This window comes from Esox lucius, chromosome 24 (genome assembly GCF_011004845.1).
Source record: "Esox lucius isolate fEsoLuc1 chromosome 24, fEsoLuc1.pri, whole genome shotgun sequence".
In the NCBI taxonomy this organism is placed as follows: Eukaryota; Metazoa; Chordata; class Actinopteri; order Esociformes; family Esocidae; genus Esox; species Esox lucius.
Genome location: NC_047592.1, coordinates 28,077,586 through 28,097,919, shown reverse-complemented (window position 1 = coordinate 28,097,919; position 20,334 = coordinate 28,077,586). Strand labels below are relative to the sequence as shown.

The window sequence follows — 20,334 nt, the reverse complement described above, 5'->3', positions numbered from 1 at the left end:
GTTCATGCATAAGGGTGTCCATCAGTGCACGTGGCACCAGGACACCCTAGGCCGCAGGTCGATGATCGACTTTGTTGTCGTCTCATCTGACCTGCGGCCGTATGTCTTGGACACTCGGGTGAAGAGAGTGGCAGAGCTGTCAACTGATCACCACCTGGTGGTGAGTTGGATCCGATGGCGGGGGAGGAAGCTGGACAGACTCAGCAGGCCCAAGCGTACTGTAAGGGTCTGCTGGGAACGTCTGGCCGAGTCTACTGTCAGAGGGATCTTTAACTCCCACCTCCGGCAGAGCTTCGACTGGATCCCGAGGGAGGCTGGAGATATTGAGTCAGAGTAGACCATGTTCTCCACCGCCATTGTCGAAGCGGCTGCTCTGAGCTGTGGCCGTAAGGTCTCCGGTGCCTGTCGAGGCGGCAATCCCCGAACCCGGTGGTGGATACCGGAAGTAAGGGATGCCGTCAAGCTGAAGAAGGAGTCCTATCAGCCTGGTTGGCTTGTGGGACTCCTGAGGCAGCTGACGGGTACCGACAGGCCAAGCGGGCTGCAGCCCGGGTGGTTTTGGAGGCAAAAACTCAGGCCTGGGAGGAGTTCGGTGAGTCCATGGAGAAGGACTATCGGCTGCCCTCGAAGAGATTATGGCAAACCATCCGGCGCCTCAGGAGAGGGAAACAGTGCCCTACCAACGCTGTTTACAGTAAAGGTGGGCAGCTGTTGACCTCAACTGAGGATGTCATCGGGCGGTGGAAGGAGTACTTCGAGGATCTCCTCAATCCCGCCGTCACGTCTTCCATTGAGGAAGCAGAGGATGAGGGCTTAGAGGTGGACTCGTCCATCACCCGGGCTGAAGTCACAGAGGTGGTCAAGAAACTCCTCGGTGGCAAGGCACCGGGGGTGGATGAGATCCGCCCTGAGTACCTCAAGTCTCTGGATGTTGTGGGGCTGTCTTAATTGACACGCCTGTGCAACATCGCGTGGCGCAGGGTGGCTGGGCGATCCCTTTCAGATGAGAAGCTCGGTCACCCGGGAGGAGCTCAGAGTAGAGCCGCTGCTCCTCCACATCGAGAGGGGTCAGCTGAGGTGGCTTGGGCATCTGTTTCGGATGCCTCCGGAACGCCTTCCTGGGAAGGTGTTCCGGTCCCGTCCCACCGGGAGGAGACCCCGGGGAAGACCTAGGACACGCTGGAGGGACTATGTCTCCCGGCTGGCCTGGGAACGCCTCGGTGTCCCCCCGGAAGAGCTAGAGGAAGTGTCTGGGGAGAGGGAAGTCTGGGCATCCCTGCTTAGACTGCTGCCCCTGCGACCCGGCCCCGGATAAGCGGAAGAAGATGGATGGATGGATGGATGTACTGAAATGGCCCCCAGTCACCAGATCTCAACCCAATACAGCATCTTTGGGATGTGGTGGAACGGGAGCTACGTGCCCTGGATGTGCATCCCACAAATCTCCATCAACTGCAAGATGCTATCCTATCAATATGGGCCAACATTTCTAAAGAATGCTTTCAGCACCTTGTTGAATCAATGCCACGTAGAATTAAGGCAGTTCTGAAGGCAAAAGGGGGTCAAACACAGTATTAGTATGGTGTTCCTAATAATCCTTTAGGTGAGTGTATATATACTGTAGGTTTGCATTATTACGTGTCAGTGGTCCAGGGACATTAGATTTTTTTCCGTCTTCTTTTGCCCATCAATGATTTTGTCCACCCTGGTTAATATTAAAATCCTAGAGCCGCCACTGCTTTGCATACAGAGATTTGTCAGGATTCTCTGAATCTTTTATTGATATTATTGACCATAGATGATGAGATCCCCAAACTCTTTGCAATTTCGAGTTGTCTTTCACAGAGTGGTGAACCCCTCTGCTTCTTTACTTCTGAAAGACTCATCCTCTCTGGGATGTTCTTTTATATCCAACCATGTTACTGACCTACTGCCAATTAACCTAATTAGTTGGGAGATGTTCCACCAGGGATTTTTGTAGCATTACACAACTTTTCCACTCTTTTATTGCCCCGTCCCAGCGTTTTGGAAACGTGTTGCTGGCATCAATTTCAAAGTGGGCCTATATTTTTTTGAAACAATAACATGTCTCAGTTTCAACATTTGATATGTTTTCTTTATACTATTTTCAATTGAATATAGGGTTTAAAGGATTTGCACATCATTGCATTCTGTTTTACTTTACATTTTACAAAGCATCCCAACTTTTTTGGAAACAGGGTTGTAACTTGTAACGTTTATTTTCATGGAACACAAGGACATTTCTATGTGACCCCAAACTTTTGAACGGTAGCATACATGGATTACTATATCAATGAATATACAGTTATAAATGTGTATTCATGTATATACATTTGCATGCCCTGGCAGAAATTGTGAAATTATGGCATTGATTTTGAAAATATGATTGATCATGCAAAAAAAACTATTTAAGGATAGTGATCATATGAAGCCATTTATTATCACATAGTGGTTTGGCTCCTTTTTAAATCAAAATAATAAAAGAAATCATCCAAATGTCCCTGAGCAAAAGTTCATACCCTTGAATGTTTGGCCTTGTTACAGACACACAGGTGAAAATGGCAGTTAATGGTTAATTTCCCACACCTGTGGCATTTTAAATTGCAATTAGTGTCTGTGTATAAATAGTCAATGAGTTTGTTAGCACTCTTGTGGATGCACTGAGCAGGCTAGATACTGAGCCATGGGGAGCAGAAAATAACTGTCAAAAGACCTGCGTAACAAGGTATCAGAACTTTATAAAGATGGAGAGGAATATAAAAAGATATTGTTATCAAAATGTTGTACTTAGGTGCATTTGAGAAATGTCTGTCTTTCCATTGGCTGGTATGTAAATCTTTACTTTGATTGTGACACATGTCTGTATGATATCAGAGGATTATTAGATATTTGGGCCATGTCCTCCTGCCTAGACAAAGAAGGGTGTCAGTCTTCTGTTCCTCAAGAATGTGGTCCTTGGGGGGGGGGGGGGGGGGGGGGGGGGTGAGTGAGTATGGTCAGTTGGCCCCTTTAGGTAAACACAATGGCAGGAAGGATAAGGTGGGGGGACAGCCCTCCCTTTGGGTAAAATCTATGTGACACAAGACAGATGGGCAACAACTTACCACACCCCTTTTCTATGTAATATATACTGTTGAATGACCTGTATCACGTTAGAGACTCCTCGGACGGTTATGTTTGTAAGTGTTTGACGCGTCTCTCTTATTTGCAAATAGTTAATAAACTGTTAAATTGTGCCAAGAGAATTTCGTCTCTGTACTTCCTTATTAAAGAGTTCTGATGGAATTACCATCACAATATCCAAAGCCTTACAAATGCCAGTCAGTACTTTTTAATCACTCATTAAGAAGTGGAAAATTCAGGGGTCTCTTGATGCCAAATCAAGGTCAAGTAGACCAAGAAAAAATTCTGCCAAAACTACCTGAAGAATTGTTTGGTATACAAAGAAAAACCCACAGGTAAACCTCAGTTTCTGAAAACTAAAAGCACCAAAATATTTAAAAAACTGTCCCTTTAAATGAAAGCTATCTTTTTACAAATGTATAATTAAGCCACGAGTTATGAATAATCACAGAAAAACATGTGAGTTAAATTGATAATTGTTTGCTTTTGAAAGACCTAATAATACAGTACTTATTTATACAATAGTGACAATGTTGTAGAGAGTTGTACTCACTGCTGTCTGGGTTGCCTCAACGCACTTCGCTGAAAGAGTAAAAGGTACATTAATGGGGGGTTGTGTATGTGTACCGGTACATTACAGGTCTAGAGTTAGGAGATGTGGGGGCAGGCAGTATGTGTTTGAGAGTTTCTCACCAGTTTGTGTGTTGGTTTCTAGATAAAGAGTGATGAGGTAGGGGTAGGCCAACAGCTTCTCTCCTGACAACTTCTCAAATCTCAGCTCAGAAACTCTCATCCACTTGCTCTTGTCTAAGCCAACAGCAACATCAAAGAACAACTGGGAATATTCATCTCACCTGGCATATGTAACACCACATATTTACCATGGTATCACATCAACTGCTTATCAATGTGTATGTGGGAGTCTGTGTATGTTTGAATGGAAGGATACAGGGGTATATAGTAAAATGTGTGGTTGTAAAGGGCTGGAGGCAGTTGAGGTTGGCTAGTACTGCTCTGATGGCATTCTACGGGGAAAGAAAAACATGCTTGAAGAAAATGTGGAGGGATGGAAGGATGGTTGATAGAGGAATTAATAAATGTATATGTATGTATAACAGAATGTTACCTACCTCTAACTCCTCGTTCACAAACTGTTCTCCTATCATATCCACTTCACTGGTGAAATATAACATCTCTATAAACACCTTGACACACAATTGTTGCTGTTGTAACATTCATTAGGAAGGCCAGGCTCAATGTAATTATATAGTTTCCATGTTCTTGATACCATCCCATTCACTATATTCTAGAATGATTGATAGCTACATATCTCACACACACTGTCACTTACTCACATAAACCTACACATGTTGGTTTTACTTTGATGATGAGTACTGTTAATTTAGTACCAATAAGTCCAAAACTGTAAACCTAACAGTGACCCTAAACTTAACCTCAAGTCACATAAAACTTATAAGTAGCCAGCCAAATGTCCTTACTTTACACCTTCGGTCCTCACTAAGATAGTAAAACAGGAATACACACACCTGCAGTTGCTGCCAACCCTGATTTTGAACTTGTAAACATGTTGCTCAGCCTGAAAGAACCTTGTCTCAGGCAAGGGGAAGGAGAAGTATCGGATGGGCATGGTCCAAACTGAAGAGGTTTAACAAAATAATTAAATTAATTAATACGTTTTGGATTAGAAAGGTATGACCCACACACGTCTACTACTGGTATACTAGCTTAACGAGGCATATTTGCAATATTTAAAAAAATCTAAAAATCTGAAACGTCGTTTTTTAGCTAGCCAATGGAAATGTTATTTTAAACACTAGCTAGCTAGCTAACAACTTTTTCATTGACTTGACTTGCTAATATTGTCTCTAAACTAACTGTTAATTTGTGAAGCTAACAAATTATTTAAATACTGATCGTTTACTAAAATTGGTGTTTTACTGCTCCCGACTGTTTACCGCAATACCGTATTTCTCCGAAAACGGTAACGACCAAAGCAAGACGACCTAGCGTGTCAATCAAAAAATATATCTTTGCGGCCCCACCTACAAACCGTGATTGGCCAATGGTATATCCATTCAGCGATGTCCTGGGTAGTGTCTCCATGGTGATAGCGAACCGGAAGTTCCACCTAAACTCACTCCTAAATTCATCTGAGTGCAATGTACAAACGGCGCTACATCAGATATATAGCATCAGCACAACACCAGCAGATAAAAAAAAATAGATATGTATATAATAAACTCGCACAAAAATAATCTCTATATATTTATACATCTGCAACAGCTTTACCGTACATACACAAAAGAGACGATAAGCTCGATCCTTTCCTTACTATAAACGTTAAAGATTGCTTAAAGACACCTTTATGAAGTTCCTTCATAAAAATCATCAACAAGGGTATTGTTTTAAGAAATCTAAATTTATGAATAAAATATTTGGCGAGGCTGATTAGTGTGTTGATTAAGAAATCATTGTCTGTACCAAAAACATCAAATAGGACGTTGTCAAAAGAGAACGGAGGTAAATATACACGTTTTTTTTTTAACTACGCATGCAACATCAACCAGAAGTTACTGCTGAGTGCATAAGAAGAAAATGTGTCGGTTCCATGTCATACCCACGGAACCTGAAGTTATTGTTCCCCTTATTAAATCTTGTTCTAAGGAATTCATTGGAGGGATATACAGAAAAAATTAAGAGACCACTGCACTTTTTTCTTTCCTTTCCAAAAAATTTCAAAAGGAAAGTTTTGAGTGAAGAACAGAAGCGTATTTTAGTAGTATTTTAAGTGGTATTCCTTAACTTTGGGGGAAACAGGGAATTCTTAATTTTCTACTAACGTCAACATCCAACTTCTGGCAGATATAGTTCCTTTTTAGCTGATCTGGAAAATACTATTTGGAAATAATGCATCTAATATATTTGTTATTACATTTAACATCTATCCCCTAAGTGTAAGAAGGGTAACCATGTTTTAAAATTCGAATACCGTAATGCTCCCTTTGTCATGGCAACGAGAGCATTTGGAAGGGCATTTCTAATTATGGATTATTATTTTGGATGACATGACCTAAAGTCACATTACAGAATGTACTTTATTACCGTTAAGATGGCAACATTAGAGATTCGCTAGCAACAATAAGACTTCCGGATTTTGCCTTCAAATTAAAAGTCGTCGGTAAAACGCGATCTAAATAATATATAAATTAATCGATTTTGCCGCTTTGCTTAGTGTATATTTTGAAGATATAGTTAATAAAAGGAATATCTACATATTGAAAAATATAAACTAAAGAAAAATACTGTTTAAATAGTACTTCACATAGGATGAATAATATTCTAAGGTGGAGCACATTTAGAAATGGAGATGGAGTAAACTTTCATTTAATATTTTAATAATGAAATTCCTTTCTTACTCTTGTTAATTTGCTAGTGCTATTTAGTTATATATGGGCTCTTTGTGCAAAATCCAGCAACATTATACTTTCCACCTCCTCCCCCATTGCAACACATTATAATATACTGTGCAGTGGATAGATATTGCATCATACAGAACCTTTCTATACGCCACAGTGAGTGTATTGTAGGAAATGTTCAGGAGAGGGTGTAGATTCAAAATATGCTGAAAAACAAGAGGCACTATGTATTGGCAATTGTTTATGGCATTTTACTCCGCTCATACCATTGGCCACAATGTAACTCAATGCATATGAAATTAGATTAGATTTCATTTTATTGTCATTGAACAGTACAAGTACAGTACAATGAAATGCAGTTAGAATCTAACCAGAAGTGTAAATACATAATACTGCCCCATATAAAGTTCACAAGGAATTAATTGCAAAGGGTGACCTCCGATGGTTAGAACATACATTTAGAGCATATTTTTAGAGCATATTTCCTGCAGTACATTCACTGCAGCGTATAGAATGTTTTTCTGTATAGGGTAATATGTATTACCTTCATAATGTAACTCAATGGATATGAAAAACAGCGACACATTGTTATAGTTGTAAATGAGTTTGCACACTTGTCAAAAAATATTTGCAACCGTATTGCAAACTTTGTAGTTGTATAAAATTTGCATAATTGTATCTAACTTGATATTTGGAATCATACAACTCATTAATAACACTTGCCAATGTAAAATACAGACGCTCAGAGTTTTGTCACAAAAATGTCGCTAGAACTTTGACCTTTTTTTTTTTTGTAAATCAGAGACTGCGGTATTACGTTTCAGTGTTTGCAAGCGGCGATATCCATGAGGACTCTGATTGGCATGGCGTAGGTTTTCTGAACAATGAACTGAGTCTGTCACGTTTTCACCTTTTAACCAATCTGAATAGATTCTGGAACACCAGTGTTTAAACTCTATAGTGATGCATTGCAGAGGAGGAAAAACAGGCCTTGGCATTGTCTGCTTCTCCTACCCGCTCGTACCTCAGTTTTTGATACTATACCAAACCTTTTATCCAGTTCGTTTAATGTGACAATGCATTTGAAAAGTACAATATACTGTTTTGAATGAAAACAATATAAAAGTTATAAGAATAATCACGGGCTAGATAACTTCACCAGAAAAAATAGTAATTAGCTAGGAATTGACATGGCAAGTTACCTACTGAAACTGTACCCTGTTCTCTGGAGCAGAAATTCCTATAAAGTATCAAATTAAGTCTTAACCTTTTGCCAAACAGTGGTGACAGCCCTAGCCGATTAAACAAATGTGTTGAACAATTAATGCGAACACATTAAATAATAAACAGAAATACATGTTGTGATGTGAACCATTTTAAACTGGAATGTATACGCCCAAACTAGTCTAATACAAAATATTTATCATGCAAAGTGAATTTATATTATTCCCGTGGTAAATACATCAATTTCAAAGGCAAAACGGTAGTAGCCATGTAAGTTACTTGTTAGTTGCTAGATTTACATTTGAGTAATTTGACTAGTAGACTCCAGTAAAACTTTGTGCATTGATTTAGCTTGGTGGAAAAATCATCTAAAAGGTTTGCTATCCTATTAAAACTGAGGTAGGCCTAGGCTATGAGAAGCCGACTGTGCTTAGCCCTGTTTTAATTTTTTTGTTAGAAGGTGAAAACGTTGCGTTCATGATGGATTCAGTTCAAAGCCATGGCCTGCCAATCAGTCCTCATGTGTATCTCCGCTTGCAAACGCTTTGAAATGTACTACAGCAGACTGTGATATACAAATAAAAATTATTTTGTCACAGCTCCAGGGAAATTTTTAGGAAAAAACTCTGAGCATTTGTATCTTACATTGGCAAGTGTTATTAATGAGTTGCATGATTCCAAATAGGAAGTTAGTCACAATTATGCACATTTCTATACAACTACAAAATAAATTATAAGTTAGCAATTTTTTTTACAAGCTTGCAAAACATTTTTACAATTACAAAATGTATTCACATTTTACAAATATTTATTTAGAAGTGTGCATTTTTACAACTAAAAAACGTATGTCGCTGTTTTACCTTCATACATTTTGGCTAAAAGTAGCAGAGTAAAATTCCAGAAACAATTGCAAATACATAGTGCCTCTTGATTTCTTAGCATATAAATAATTGTTTTGCATTGGGGGCTAAAGAGGGTTTGGGAAATATTGTGTTGCTAGGTGTAGCACACCATTCCCCATGATTTGACTGGTTTGTCTTACTCTACACACTCTCCTGAACATTTCCTAGATTGCTTTTTCAGTGGCACATACAAAAGCTTTTGAGCTATGAGGCAATATGTATTCCATATTCAATAATTCGCATTGTCTGGATTTTGACCTTGGAACATGTTTTAATACCCAATCTTTATTGAAATTACAGAAATTATTTTATTGAAATTAATTTATTTTATTTAAATTACTTTACTGAACTTAAATATGAACAAATATTAATTGTTGTCAATGATTTGAAAAGAAAATTTTCTTAAACAATAAATTACATTTATATCAGTTTTTAAGTAAACGCTGGCCTCCTTTACTTTACTGAAATTTTCAAAATGTTTGTGAACCAGAAGTGTTTTTTAAATGTTGCTTACAAGATTTGGGCGACTTGATATGTACATCAAAAGAATGTTGCAGCTAGCAGATACAACTTTACAGGAAGGAGGGGGTGGGTGTTCAGGTGCTGTTAGGTTAAGAAGAGGTGAAATTAAAATATTGGTAAAAGGGGTGGGTTATCAATGTTGGCAGAGTAAGTGGGATGGTAGCAGGAAGGGCAGAGGGTATTATGGGGTACAGTGATTGGTGAGGGTAGAGTTAAGGAATATGGTGTGCAGGAGGGAAGAGGTCATGTGGGGTCATCTCAGGTTAGGGCATACAGGGCTGAACTCCTTGAAGGTGATAGGTAAGCATGAGACAGGTCTGTGTGATCGGTGTCTAGTGGAAGAAACAGTTGAACATGTTTTGTTGTATTGCCCGCAGTATGATGTTGAGAGGGAAAGGTTGTATGAGAAGGTTAGAGGGGAGGAGTTGGGATTTAGTGGGATTGCTGGGGGTGGGAAGGGGAGTGTGGTGGTGGCAAGGGCTGTGTCTCAATTTCTTAGGGAGCCGGGGCTGAGCAGAAGGGTATGATGTAGGTAGGCAGTGACCGGCCTCCCACTCCGGTACAGTAGGTGGTAGTATATGCAAAACATTTTTAGTTGCGATCCGCCAAGAAATTAGAAGACGAAGAAGAAATACAACTTAATCATCCTTCATGCTATATTATAAAGTATCCAGTGAATCTATTTTTTTTGTAAGTATTTCATTTAAACGTAATTGGTATCTATAATGCACTTGGACGTGGTCGTTAACGAGGTATACACTGCACGTGTTGTTGTTTCACACGACGCTATGTAAAGATATACTACTACCATTAGCTAGCTAAAGTACGTAACACGCTTTTTTACTGTGATTAACATGCATTGCAACACAAATATACCAACATCTGCGCGGTCTTGGTAGGCTAAATAGCCAAATGCACAGACGCAGTTTGCTATTCACTATTGTGCAATTTAAACATCCCTCCACCTGATAGCAACAAACTTGCATACACCAGATTTTAATGCCTTTACACATCAAGAGCGAAACGAATAAACGAGGCGAAAAAGCGTAGTATTCGTGGGCGAATGTTTTGCACAAAAACTATACACAGCCGCTTCCGCATCTATTTCACGATATCCGTGGCACAGTTGAGGCGGCCCTGGAGATGCACCTGAGGAGGCAGAGGACCAACTTCAGGGAGCTGTTTGACCCGGAGCAGCGCCTATAGCTGTTTGTCATAGGTAAAACATTATCGTAGTTAATTTGGGCATGTATACATGTTTGGTTATGAAGGTAATCTAAAAGAAGTTAAACTGGGCACGGTTACTAGTGGTTTGTGATTAGTGTAATGGGTATGTAAATAACTGAAGCCACCTAAATAGCCATAACTCTTTTAATTTGAAAAGGTAGAGCTGTATTTTCACCCGAAGTGAGAGATAAGATAGATACATAAGGTGCAGTGGTCTCTTAATTTTGTCCGGAGCTGTATAGTGTATAACCTATCTGATTGCCTTTGTTTCTTTTGTAGATTCCTCAGCACTGAGGATTCATTCACCACCATAGCAGCTAGTTTTTGCTTAGGTGTCTCAACTGCGGAAAAATGGTTAAGGACACCTGTGATGTGGTCTGATACCACATGAGGGGAAACCTTCTTGCCATCATCATCGGAGGACCTCTGGGAGAACACAGTCAGGAGATTCCAATTTCACAAATTGTATAGGAGCACTCGATGGCAAGCACGTTGTCATCCAGGCCCCAGCAAATTCAGGCTCCCAGTTCCATAATTATAAAGGAACATTCTCTGCTTTCCTCCTAGCTTTGGTGAATGCAGATTACTGGTTCCTAGCAGTTGACGTCGGTGCCTTTGGCAGCAACAGCGATGGAGGAACCTTTGCTAATTCCCAGACCTCCAGTAAGGGATTTTGCATGTGCCGCCACCACCATCCCCACCCCCATCTCCTCCAGAGTTTGGGCCAGTGCCATTTGTGATGGTAGGAGATGAGGCCTTCCCCATGAAGCCATACCTCCACCGGCTATATCCTGGACAGTGCATTCCAGAAGAAATGTGCATATTTAATTACCGCCTGTCGAGCCTATCGCATATCAGAAATTGCCTTTGGCATTTCTACCCAGCGTTGGAGAGTGTACCAGCGTCGGATGCAGGTCTGTCCAGACGCAGCTGACGGGATCATCAAAGCCAGCTGCATCCTCTGCAATTACTTCCGGTCAGAAGCTCATCACCAGGGGGAGGAGGATATGAGCAGAGATTAAGTTGAGGATGAGGGCGTGCTAGATCAGAAGCCTTCGGGGAAACAGAGCATCGGCAGAGATGTTGAGGGTGTGGGATACTTTTAGGAACTATTTTGTCTCACCTGTCGGACAGGTTCCTTGGCAGTATGATCATGTGCACAGAGGTCTATCTTTCTGATGGCCAATTTTCAGTTGTTCCTAGTAAATGTTCCAAATTGTAAATAATTCTAATCATCCCAATATAGTGTTCATTAAAAGATTTTATAAATAATTAATACATTGCTTGATATTTATATTTTAGCTGGCAAATACAATCTATTTCAAAAAAAATATTCATTCAAAGTTAATTCTAACACCCAGCATTTTGTATCTTGTTTTTACAAATATACATTTCTAAAACCTTATGATGACTGACAATAAAACACGTGACCAGCAAAAGTCAGTTTGCAATTGACATTGTTTATTTTCAAATAATATGATCTATATATTTCCAACAGCACAAAAAAATTGCAGTTCTACAGTAGTGCCATGTTTCCATTGGTGCCAAACACTGGTGTTTTACCCTAAAGCCCCCCTTTTATTTTTCTGTTTCCATTGACACGGCCCAGGGCCAGTCTGCTCTCACTTGGTGCCAAGCCCCGGACTGTATGACTTGGGGCGGGGTTTGCAGGATTAACGCATGACGTGTTGTGAAAATGCGGCAAGGTGGTACGATGCCATTGACTCAATAGAAAATGCCTTGTTGTGTTATTCGAATAGCAGTGAAGCAGCAGTACAGGTAAGCAAAAACTCAGAATGGAAAGAGTTGGAACAACCGAATGTGGTACGATACCATTGACTCAATAGAACAAGAAACCAGGCAAGCCAAGTTCAGCCGGCCCACAATAGAAAGGCTTGATCGTGGCAGCCCTCTCGAGATTCGAACCCGGATCACCCACGTGAAAGGCTGTCATTAACCACTACACCATGGAGCTGAACATTACCGGGTGTCAGTGTAGCCTCTTGACATATAATTTTGTCATGCATTAACATTACATCAAGTTTGAATATTTTGTTAGACACCATTAACCAATGTGTTAAACTGAGAAATTTTTCTTATCTAGTATTTATGAACTGTATGACTTTTGCCACTGGCTGTTTAAAAATCTTATTAGCCAGTAATATGTTGCTAGACCCCATTAAGTATTGACTTAAACTTAATGTTTCTTATTAAGTTTACCTCCACCACGAATAGCCTCTATTAACTGTATGGCTTTTGCCACTGGCCGTTTTAACAGCTTATTAGCCATTAGAGAATGACATTGATACAATAACTACTGTAATAATCAATATAGGTGACAATAATGGGCTGTTTCGTCAAGTGAAAAGACGAGAGAATCGTGTAGCCAGCGAAGTGTTTGACTATCCGGAAGAAATCCTAAGACAATTAAAAAATCCACTAGAAATAGTTGCAATATAACAGTAAACTAGTGATGGCCATTCGAGGCTTCATTAGCGTTCTTCTAGCTGCAGGATATTATGCTAGCAGCGCTAACTCAGATTTTCTTTTTCAAAATAAATCATAATTATAAGGTGATATAGTTAATATCTAGTCTGTCAATCTAGTCTCTTATTTTATGTTCAATGTCCGTTCCATTGTTTTTCTTGTCTGTTCTTTTTTACATACTAGAGTGTATGGCCCTATAAATTTCAATGATGGCTTTTATTGTAATAATGAAAATCTGAGTGCTGCCAGCATCATTTCCTGCTGCTAAAATAACGCTAATGAAGCCTCGTTTGGCCATCACTACAGTAAACTATTTCATTTTAGGCTTCCTGTAGCTATTGTAGGTTGTAGCCAGCAATGTTTTTGTCTATCCTGAACAAATCCTCTTTTGCCACTGGCTGTTTTAACAGTGACTGACATATCAATGTAGGTGATAATAACAGACTTTTTTTTGTCAAGTGAAAAGACGAATCGTGTAGGCAGTGAAATGTTTGTCTATCCTGAACAAATCCTAATATCCACCAGAACTGTTTTGTTTTAGGCTTTCTATTACGTAGCTACATAAGGTTATAGCCAGCGAAGTCTTTATCTGTCCTGAACCTCAGGCCTAATTTATTTTGATAGTTACGGGAGTCGAAAGAGGGACCTGTAGATCCATAGCCCGCATCTCTAACCACTACACTATTGAACCAGGGGGCTAGTCAGTCAGGCACTCAGTAAGACATTCGCTCTTCTAGGCTGGCTCCGCTTTCGCGGTCCGGCAAAAACGGAGTGCTGAAACCGAAGAGTAGCTTACAGAACCTATAACAACAAAATTACCTCAATTGTACCAAATCCTTCTATTAAAGGTAGATGGTTTTGACAAAATACTTACCAAACTAAATAATGGAATACATTGGCTTACAGTTGCAGTGTTATGAGTGTAGTTGGAGAAGGAGCCAGTGGCAGGAGTTTGAGCAAGACATTTGTTGAATTACTTAAGTTTAAACGCGGTATTGGAGACCAACTGAGCATGGCGTTTTATTACCAGAAAAATATTGCATTTTATTTTTTGTAACTGGAAAATGTAATCTCGTTGATAGTTTACTCCTCCCTCCCCACCTGAGCCCCTCCTTAAGTCCTTGGTACCAAATGTATAGTGGAAACAGAAATGTCTGGAGCCAACATTAGCATAAATCACTGGTGTGACCCTGGTGCTAGGGTAAAGCACCAGTGTAAAGCACCTCAAACTCCTGCGACGGGCTCCTTCTCCACCTACATTCATAACACTAGTAGCCTAACTGTAAGCCAGTGTATTCATTATTTAGTTTGATGAGTATTTTGTCAAAAATATCTACTTTTAATAGAAGGATTTGGGAGAATTCTGAGGTAATTTTATGTTGTAATAGGGTCTGCAGGCAACGTCTCGGTCTCAGCGCTATGTTTTTCTATTGAGTCAGTGGTATCGCACCACATTCAGTTGTTCTAACTCTTTCCGTTCTGAGTCTTTGCTTCCCTGTACTGTTGCTTCATTTTCTTTATTTTATCAGGCATCTGTTCGTTAGATCGTATGAAAACCGTTAGGAGAAGCCTAAAGACTAAGCAAATGATACACATCGCTATTCGAATAGCACAACATGCAGTGTTTTCACACCACCCCACACGTCAATCCTCAAACCCCGCCCTAAATCCTAAAATCCGGGGCTTGGCACCAAGTGAGAGCCGGGCTACTCGACCATGGCCTATTGGCCGACTGGCCCTGGCCCGTGTCAGTGGAAACAGAAAAGAATCAGGACTTTAGGGTAAAACACCAGTGTTTGGCACCAGTGAAAATGTGGCATAACAGGTCCCTCTGTGTTACCTTCTGCTTTCCCTTGGCTGTGCAACAGCTGACACACACTCTTCCTCACTTTCATTCCCTGCCTGGTCCTCTGGCCCCGCCTCACACTGGTCCCCTGGCCCTGACTCACACTGGTCCCACCTCACAGTGATGTTCATCCTGCTGCTGCGCTTCTTCCTGCTGATCTAAATTACTACAGGTCCTGTTCAAAAAAAGATTGAATTAAAAGTTTTCATTACTGCTGACGAGACATTTTAAAATAAACTTATAAACATTCTCCTCTTCCTTCTCACAAATGTCACAGATTTTTCCACAAACTTTTCAAACAACATGTATCATAGTAAAACCACACCAAGTCAGCAACAAACATTTTAAAATAAATGTAGCCGCTAGCTGAAATTAGCTAGATAACGTAGAAGCAAAGACCATGGCATGAAGGATCTAAAAGATCTATGATACAATTACACTAACTTATTTAATTCTATGTACTGCTGCCAGTCACAAGCTCACCGTCTGAACACTGGAGTTTTACAGCTATGCTCTTCCAAATATTGGCTTTAAAATCATTGTGGTGTTATATTTATATATGCATGCATCCACGCAAAGTCTACACACGTTGGATACTGTTTACTATGGAGCACTGAGGTTTGTTACAAATTCTATAGCCCTACTGACCATTGCTCCTTGTACGCTCGGGTTGGATTGTCCACCCATACATATAATTATTGGCATATTTTTATTTATAAAGCTATTTTTGGTCTGCTTCCATCTGACCTACAGCTCTATATTCATGAGAAAAAAATGGGAAGGTATTGTCTTCGTTCCCAGGGCTTATTTTTACCTTCCCTAAAGTCTGTACTGAATTGGGAAAAAGTGTGTTTAAATATGCTGCTCCCTCTGCTTTGAATCATTTGCAAAAACACCTGAATCTTTGTGAGCTGGTCTCACTGGATGCTTTTAAAGTAATTTTATGACATGGAGGGAGGCTTATCTGGCAGTAGATGTTTTGACTGATGGATCTGTTTGATCCCTGAAGTTGATGACTTGTGACAAACATTGATGAATATCTTTTGATATTTTATGATCCTGTAATTTGTGCATTTTCATTGTAATTGTCATGTTTTATTTCTGAAACTGTTAGTTGTGCTGCTGCCTGTCTTGACCAGGACACTCTTGTAAAAGAGATTCTTAATTTCAAGGAGTTTTTTCTTGGTTAAATGAAAGTTCTTAAAATAAATTGTCTTTGTACTGTTTGTGCGCTTTGTCAAAAAGTACTTGGTATTATGAAACGAAACATTAGTTGATCCGCCATGTTTGGTGCTGTGGATATTACATCTGTAGGTCAAGGTACAACCGTGATGGGTCAAGCAAAAAGTTTTGCAGTACATTTTGACCTTGAAGTGTATAAAATAAGTGCCGCAAAACAAAAGTTAGCATTTGATGTACAATAGAGAAGGGAATTCAAATGATTTTAAACAGTTTTTCACTGTATCCACTCTTGTGTTTCTATAGTTGATTTGCTGTTGGGAGAGAACCTGCCAAGTAAGAATTTAATTGAATGGTCTGTCTGTACCTTGTGTATTCTACCCGTATAACAAATGAAAGTTGATATGAAGCCCTAAGAAGGAACATAGTATTCTACTACTAGTAACATAAGCTGGCAATACTAACCATAAGTTTCACCAGCTCCTTACTGTGCCTGATGTACAGCCCCATGATTGCCTTCTTCCCATCCTCAATAGATATTGTACCACTCTCCTTCCATTTATCTTCTTCCCCTATGTCCAGATACCTTCAATGTCAGACTGTGACCCTCAGCCTTCTTTCTTCCCTGATTCCTCAACTCTATCCTCCCTGACTCCCTTTGTCCTGCTTAACACTGGGGCCAGAATGCCTCTCCTGGGGCTGGGTACCTTTCAGCTCCGCGGCCCTGAAGATACCCTCCAGGTGGTCGACAGTGCCCTTTCCTCCGGCTACCGGTCCTTTGACACAGCCTCTGTCTACCGGAACGAAACAGACCTGGGCCATGCCCTCCGACAACTCCTCCCAAAACATGGCCTCACCAGAGAGGACATTTTTATCACCAGCAAGCTTGGCCCCAAGGACCAGGGTGTCAAAGCCAGGTATGTAAAATAACTTTTCCTCACACATTTTCTCAATCCTTAACCTTCACCAGGGACGTCTTTAGGCCCATTTTAAGGTTGCTTTAGCCCCCCTAAATTATTATTTAGCTCTCCCTAAATAAATCAATACATCTCTCAATATATTTTCTGTGATTTCTTTTTTCGTCAACCGTTCCATCGCATCTAAACATCTTACAAATTGTATAGAAATGTTATAGAACCACATTCATTTGCCAACATGTTTGGTTTAGTTTGATGCTTTGAACGTAACTCGCTCTGTAAATAGTAGCTAACGTCTCCCTAATATCGGCCACCCTCAATTCATTGTTTTCAGTCAGGTGGTTGCTCTGACAGCCTGGTGGGCAAAACATTGCAGAAACATGGCGTCTAAACATGGAATTCTATGGAGCTACTGCACAAGCTGGACATATTGGACATAGTGTTTAGATCACATCACATGAACAGCAATCATATGCAAACACACTACAAGTCTGAAACCCATATACAGCCTCCGCTGCGTTATTTACCTCGTTAAATTCCTGCCGGGGCTAAACATTGGGAATGTGTACATATATACCTTGTGAAGAATCCATCCCCTTACACTATTACCAAAATGAAAGCGTACAAAAGTAGACAGCTATATGTACATTCGATCAGGGTGGGTCAATAATGCAGTTGTTTGGGAGGTGAACAAATTCGGCATTGTCAAAGAAAAGTATACTGCTAAATTACCGTTGGTTCTATTGGTGATCAGTGTAGCATAGTGCAGCCAGTATAACCAAGAATCTTGTGACAAATGTACCGGTAAAAATATAATGTTTTCCCAATGTCAGGTAAACCATCGGTGGAGGGCATTGGAAGGAGAGTTTGTTTTGCCCGCCAAGTGGGCATTCCCATATGCTGTGACATCACGTGAAAACAATCAAGATGTAAATTCAACTTGCGCAACAGACTAGATGTGATGTAATGTCAAAGTGATCAGTCTTCTTTTTTTTTTTCTTTACCGGAAGACGAGAAAGCTAGCTACAACTTTCTAGTAGACACTTCAGAGAAGACTACGATCAGTTATTTGTAATACAGATCAAATGTAATTATAATGTAATTCAACAAAATAGTAAGGTGGGGACATGGCCGATAATATGGGGTTGTAATCTACGTCACTAACCAACTATTGAAAATATTAATTTCCCCTGAAAACAGAACAGAACATGTAGTGTATTTAGATTAATATATAGTATAATTTACTATAAACTTGTTGACATAAGTATTTTGGCTACATAATACAGCCGCTTTTAAGCCTTTTGTTGATGTTGAATGGATGAGTACACAGTGGACTTTAATTTCCTTATATGGATTGAATTAAAGTCAGATCAATGTCTATCACAAATTATGAGACAGGTATACTTTTAGCCAACCTAGATTTTACATGATGAAAATGTTTTAGGGAGAATGCCTAGACCCACCAAAACGAGGCTTAGCCCCCCCATACATAAATTTCTAGTGTATAGTCCCTGACCTTAACTAATAGTCGGGGTAAATGCTAAACCCAAGATCATCTTTCACCAGAAATATGACCCATTGATATATTTTTGTATTGTAAAGTTTACATTTCTAACTGTTTGACAGGGAAGGAGCTCTGAGGAGTCTAGAACTTCTGGATCTAGAATATATAGACCTATACCTGATCCACTGGCCTGGGACCCAAGGCCTGGGGGTGGGAGACCTGAGGAATCCAAAGAACAGAGCCCAGAGCTGGGAAGAGTTAGAGGAGCTCCACACCCAAGGAAGGCTGAGGGCTATAGGTGTGTCCAACTACACCCCTGGACATATGAAAGAGCTGCTGGATGTGTGTCGGGTCAAACCTGCGGTATTACAGGTAAACAAAAGCAATGTTTGGGGTGATTATTAGCTAGAACTATAGACACGATAATGCTGTACTGTCTTTCTTGCAATAATGTATCCTCACAAAAACACAGTCTTATCAACATTTAGTTGAATGCAATGAGGTAAGAGGCTCTGGGTAAGTGTTCTCCAGAATGTATTTGTCACTTTGAGTAAATGAATATACATCAGACCGACACATGCGTGAACTCTGGCTCGCAACATGTCCCCGCCCCTTTTTAGGCTGTTTACACTGCTTTAGTCTATGTGGGTTGATGGTTTGTTTTACCCCTCAATGGGTCATGAAGATGAGAGCATACTTCCAATTATGTATTACTATTTTAAAAATCATATGTAAAAATCTTGTTCCACCTCCAGGTGGAGTTTCACCCATGTCTGGTCCAGGAAGACTTGAGGCGCCTGTGTAGGGAAGAGAGTGTATGTTTCCAGGCATACTCCTCTCTAGGCACTGGTTCTCTCCTCCAGGACCCTCTGGTAGTCCAGGTAGCTAAGGGGTGCGGACGAAGTCCTGCACAGGTTAGTGTGGATAGTGTTCTTGGAGTGGTAGTTTGTCATTTCATCAATTTCCTTCCTTTTATTGCCTAATACTTTGTTTGACAGGTTCTTCTGAGGTGGGCTGTCCAACAGGGGGTCCCTGTCCTGCCCAAGTCATCTCACCCTTCTAGGGTAGCAGAGAATGCACGTGTGTTTGACTTTGACCTAAAACCTGAAGATATGGAGAGGCTGGGAAATATGGAGAGTGGACAGAAATACTGCTGGGACCCCTCTCATGTAGTTTAACCTAGGTACACCAGCGGATTAGCAGATGGACCTATAGCTGAAATGTACATTTTAAACCAAGATTCTTGAACTGACTTAATTTCTTATACTACACATTGACCTCTCACGATTCCAAGATCAATGCTGTTGTTGTTTGTTTTATAAAAAATGTTTACTAACAATTTGATTATCAAAGAACAACAGTTATTGACAATGGGTCATTTGTCTTTCATTAAAATGAATGCACATTTTCTGTAGATGGAAAAACTAGTATTTTACAAGCAAATGTTGGTTAATAAAATTGTTTACTTACACTAGTTGTACATGAAGTGGTCATCAAGCGAAAATATATTTACAAAAGTCATTGTTTATTTTTTTTAGCACAAAAATAAGAAAGGGATTCAAGTAATACATGAAATCCCAAATGGCACCCTTTTCCCTATAGAATGTGCTACTTTGGTAGTGCATTCGATAAGGAATAGTGCATGATTGTAGGGAATAGGGTGCCATTTGAGACTTAACCCGAGATGACTGCAAGGCAACACTTCCCTTGAATAGGGTTCAGTCTCTATTAGAGCCCATTTTAGCTTGACCAGGGTACATTCAACACCACAACATTACAAAACACAGCAGTTACCATCGGTTGCAAAATATGAATGCACTGTCAAAACGGAAAACGTTTGAAAGAACACATTGGATCTGCTCCTTGATGGACATTAATAGCGATGATATACTACTGACCCCTCAACTCCAGTACTTTGTTAAATTGTTCCACCAGGGCATGTGAC

At 40.2% G+C, this 20,334-nt stretch overlaps 2 protein-coding genes across 10 annotated transcripts in view; one reads left to right on the top strand and one right to left on the bottom strand.

The window, feature by feature from the left end:
- gpha2 (glycoprotein hormone subunit alpha 2) overlaps positions 1-5,157 on the bottom strand; it is a 40,197-nt gene extending 35,040 nt beyond the window's left edge. Inside the window, exons 1-6 of the mRNA XM_020043511.2 lie at positions 5,087-5,157; positions 4,692-4,800; positions 4,275-4,320; positions 4,094-4,169; positions 3,838-3,951; positions 3,698-3,726 (exon numbers count right to left, since the gene is read on the bottom strand). Of these exons, the coding sequence (XP_019899070.2) occupies positions 3,698-3,726; positions 3,838-3,951; positions 4,094-4,169; positions 4,275-4,320; positions 4,692-4,792 (366 nt within the window). The 5' untranslated portion in view covers positions 4,793-4,800; positions 5,087-5,157. The remainder of the gene's footprint in view (positions 1-3,697; positions 3,727-3,837; positions 3,952-4,093; positions 4,170-4,274; positions 4,321-4,691; positions 4,801-5,086) is intronic.
- zgc:101765 (aldo/keto reductase) lies at positions 4,781-19,860 on the top strand. 9 transcript variants are annotated; one of them, XM_034290526.1, is made up of 9 exons: positions 9,726-9,919; positions 10,356-10,448; positions 10,736-10,895; positions 11,024-11,119; positions 16,275-16,304; positions 16,551-16,885; positions 18,512-18,761; positions 19,145-19,303; positions 19,388-19,860. In XM_034290526.1, the coding sequence occupies exons 4-9, from the start codon at positions 11,087-11,089 to the stop codon at positions 19,565-19,567; spliced, it is 987 nt and encodes a 328-aa protein (XP_034146417.1). In that variant the 5' UTR covers positions 9,726-9,919; positions 10,356-10,448; positions 10,736-10,895; positions 11,024-11,086; the 3' UTR covers positions 19,568-19,860. The 9 variants fall into 9 exon arrangements, with proteins under 9 accessions (XP_010863137.2, XP_034146417.1, XP_010863136.1 ...); XM_034290525.1 differs by having other exon boundaries at positions 9,727-9,919; positions 10,736-11,119; XM_034290528.1 differs by having other exon boundaries at positions 9,728-9,919; positions 10,736-11,119; positions 16,652-16,885.
- The last annotated feature ends 474 nt before the right edge of the window (positions 19,861-20,334 follow it).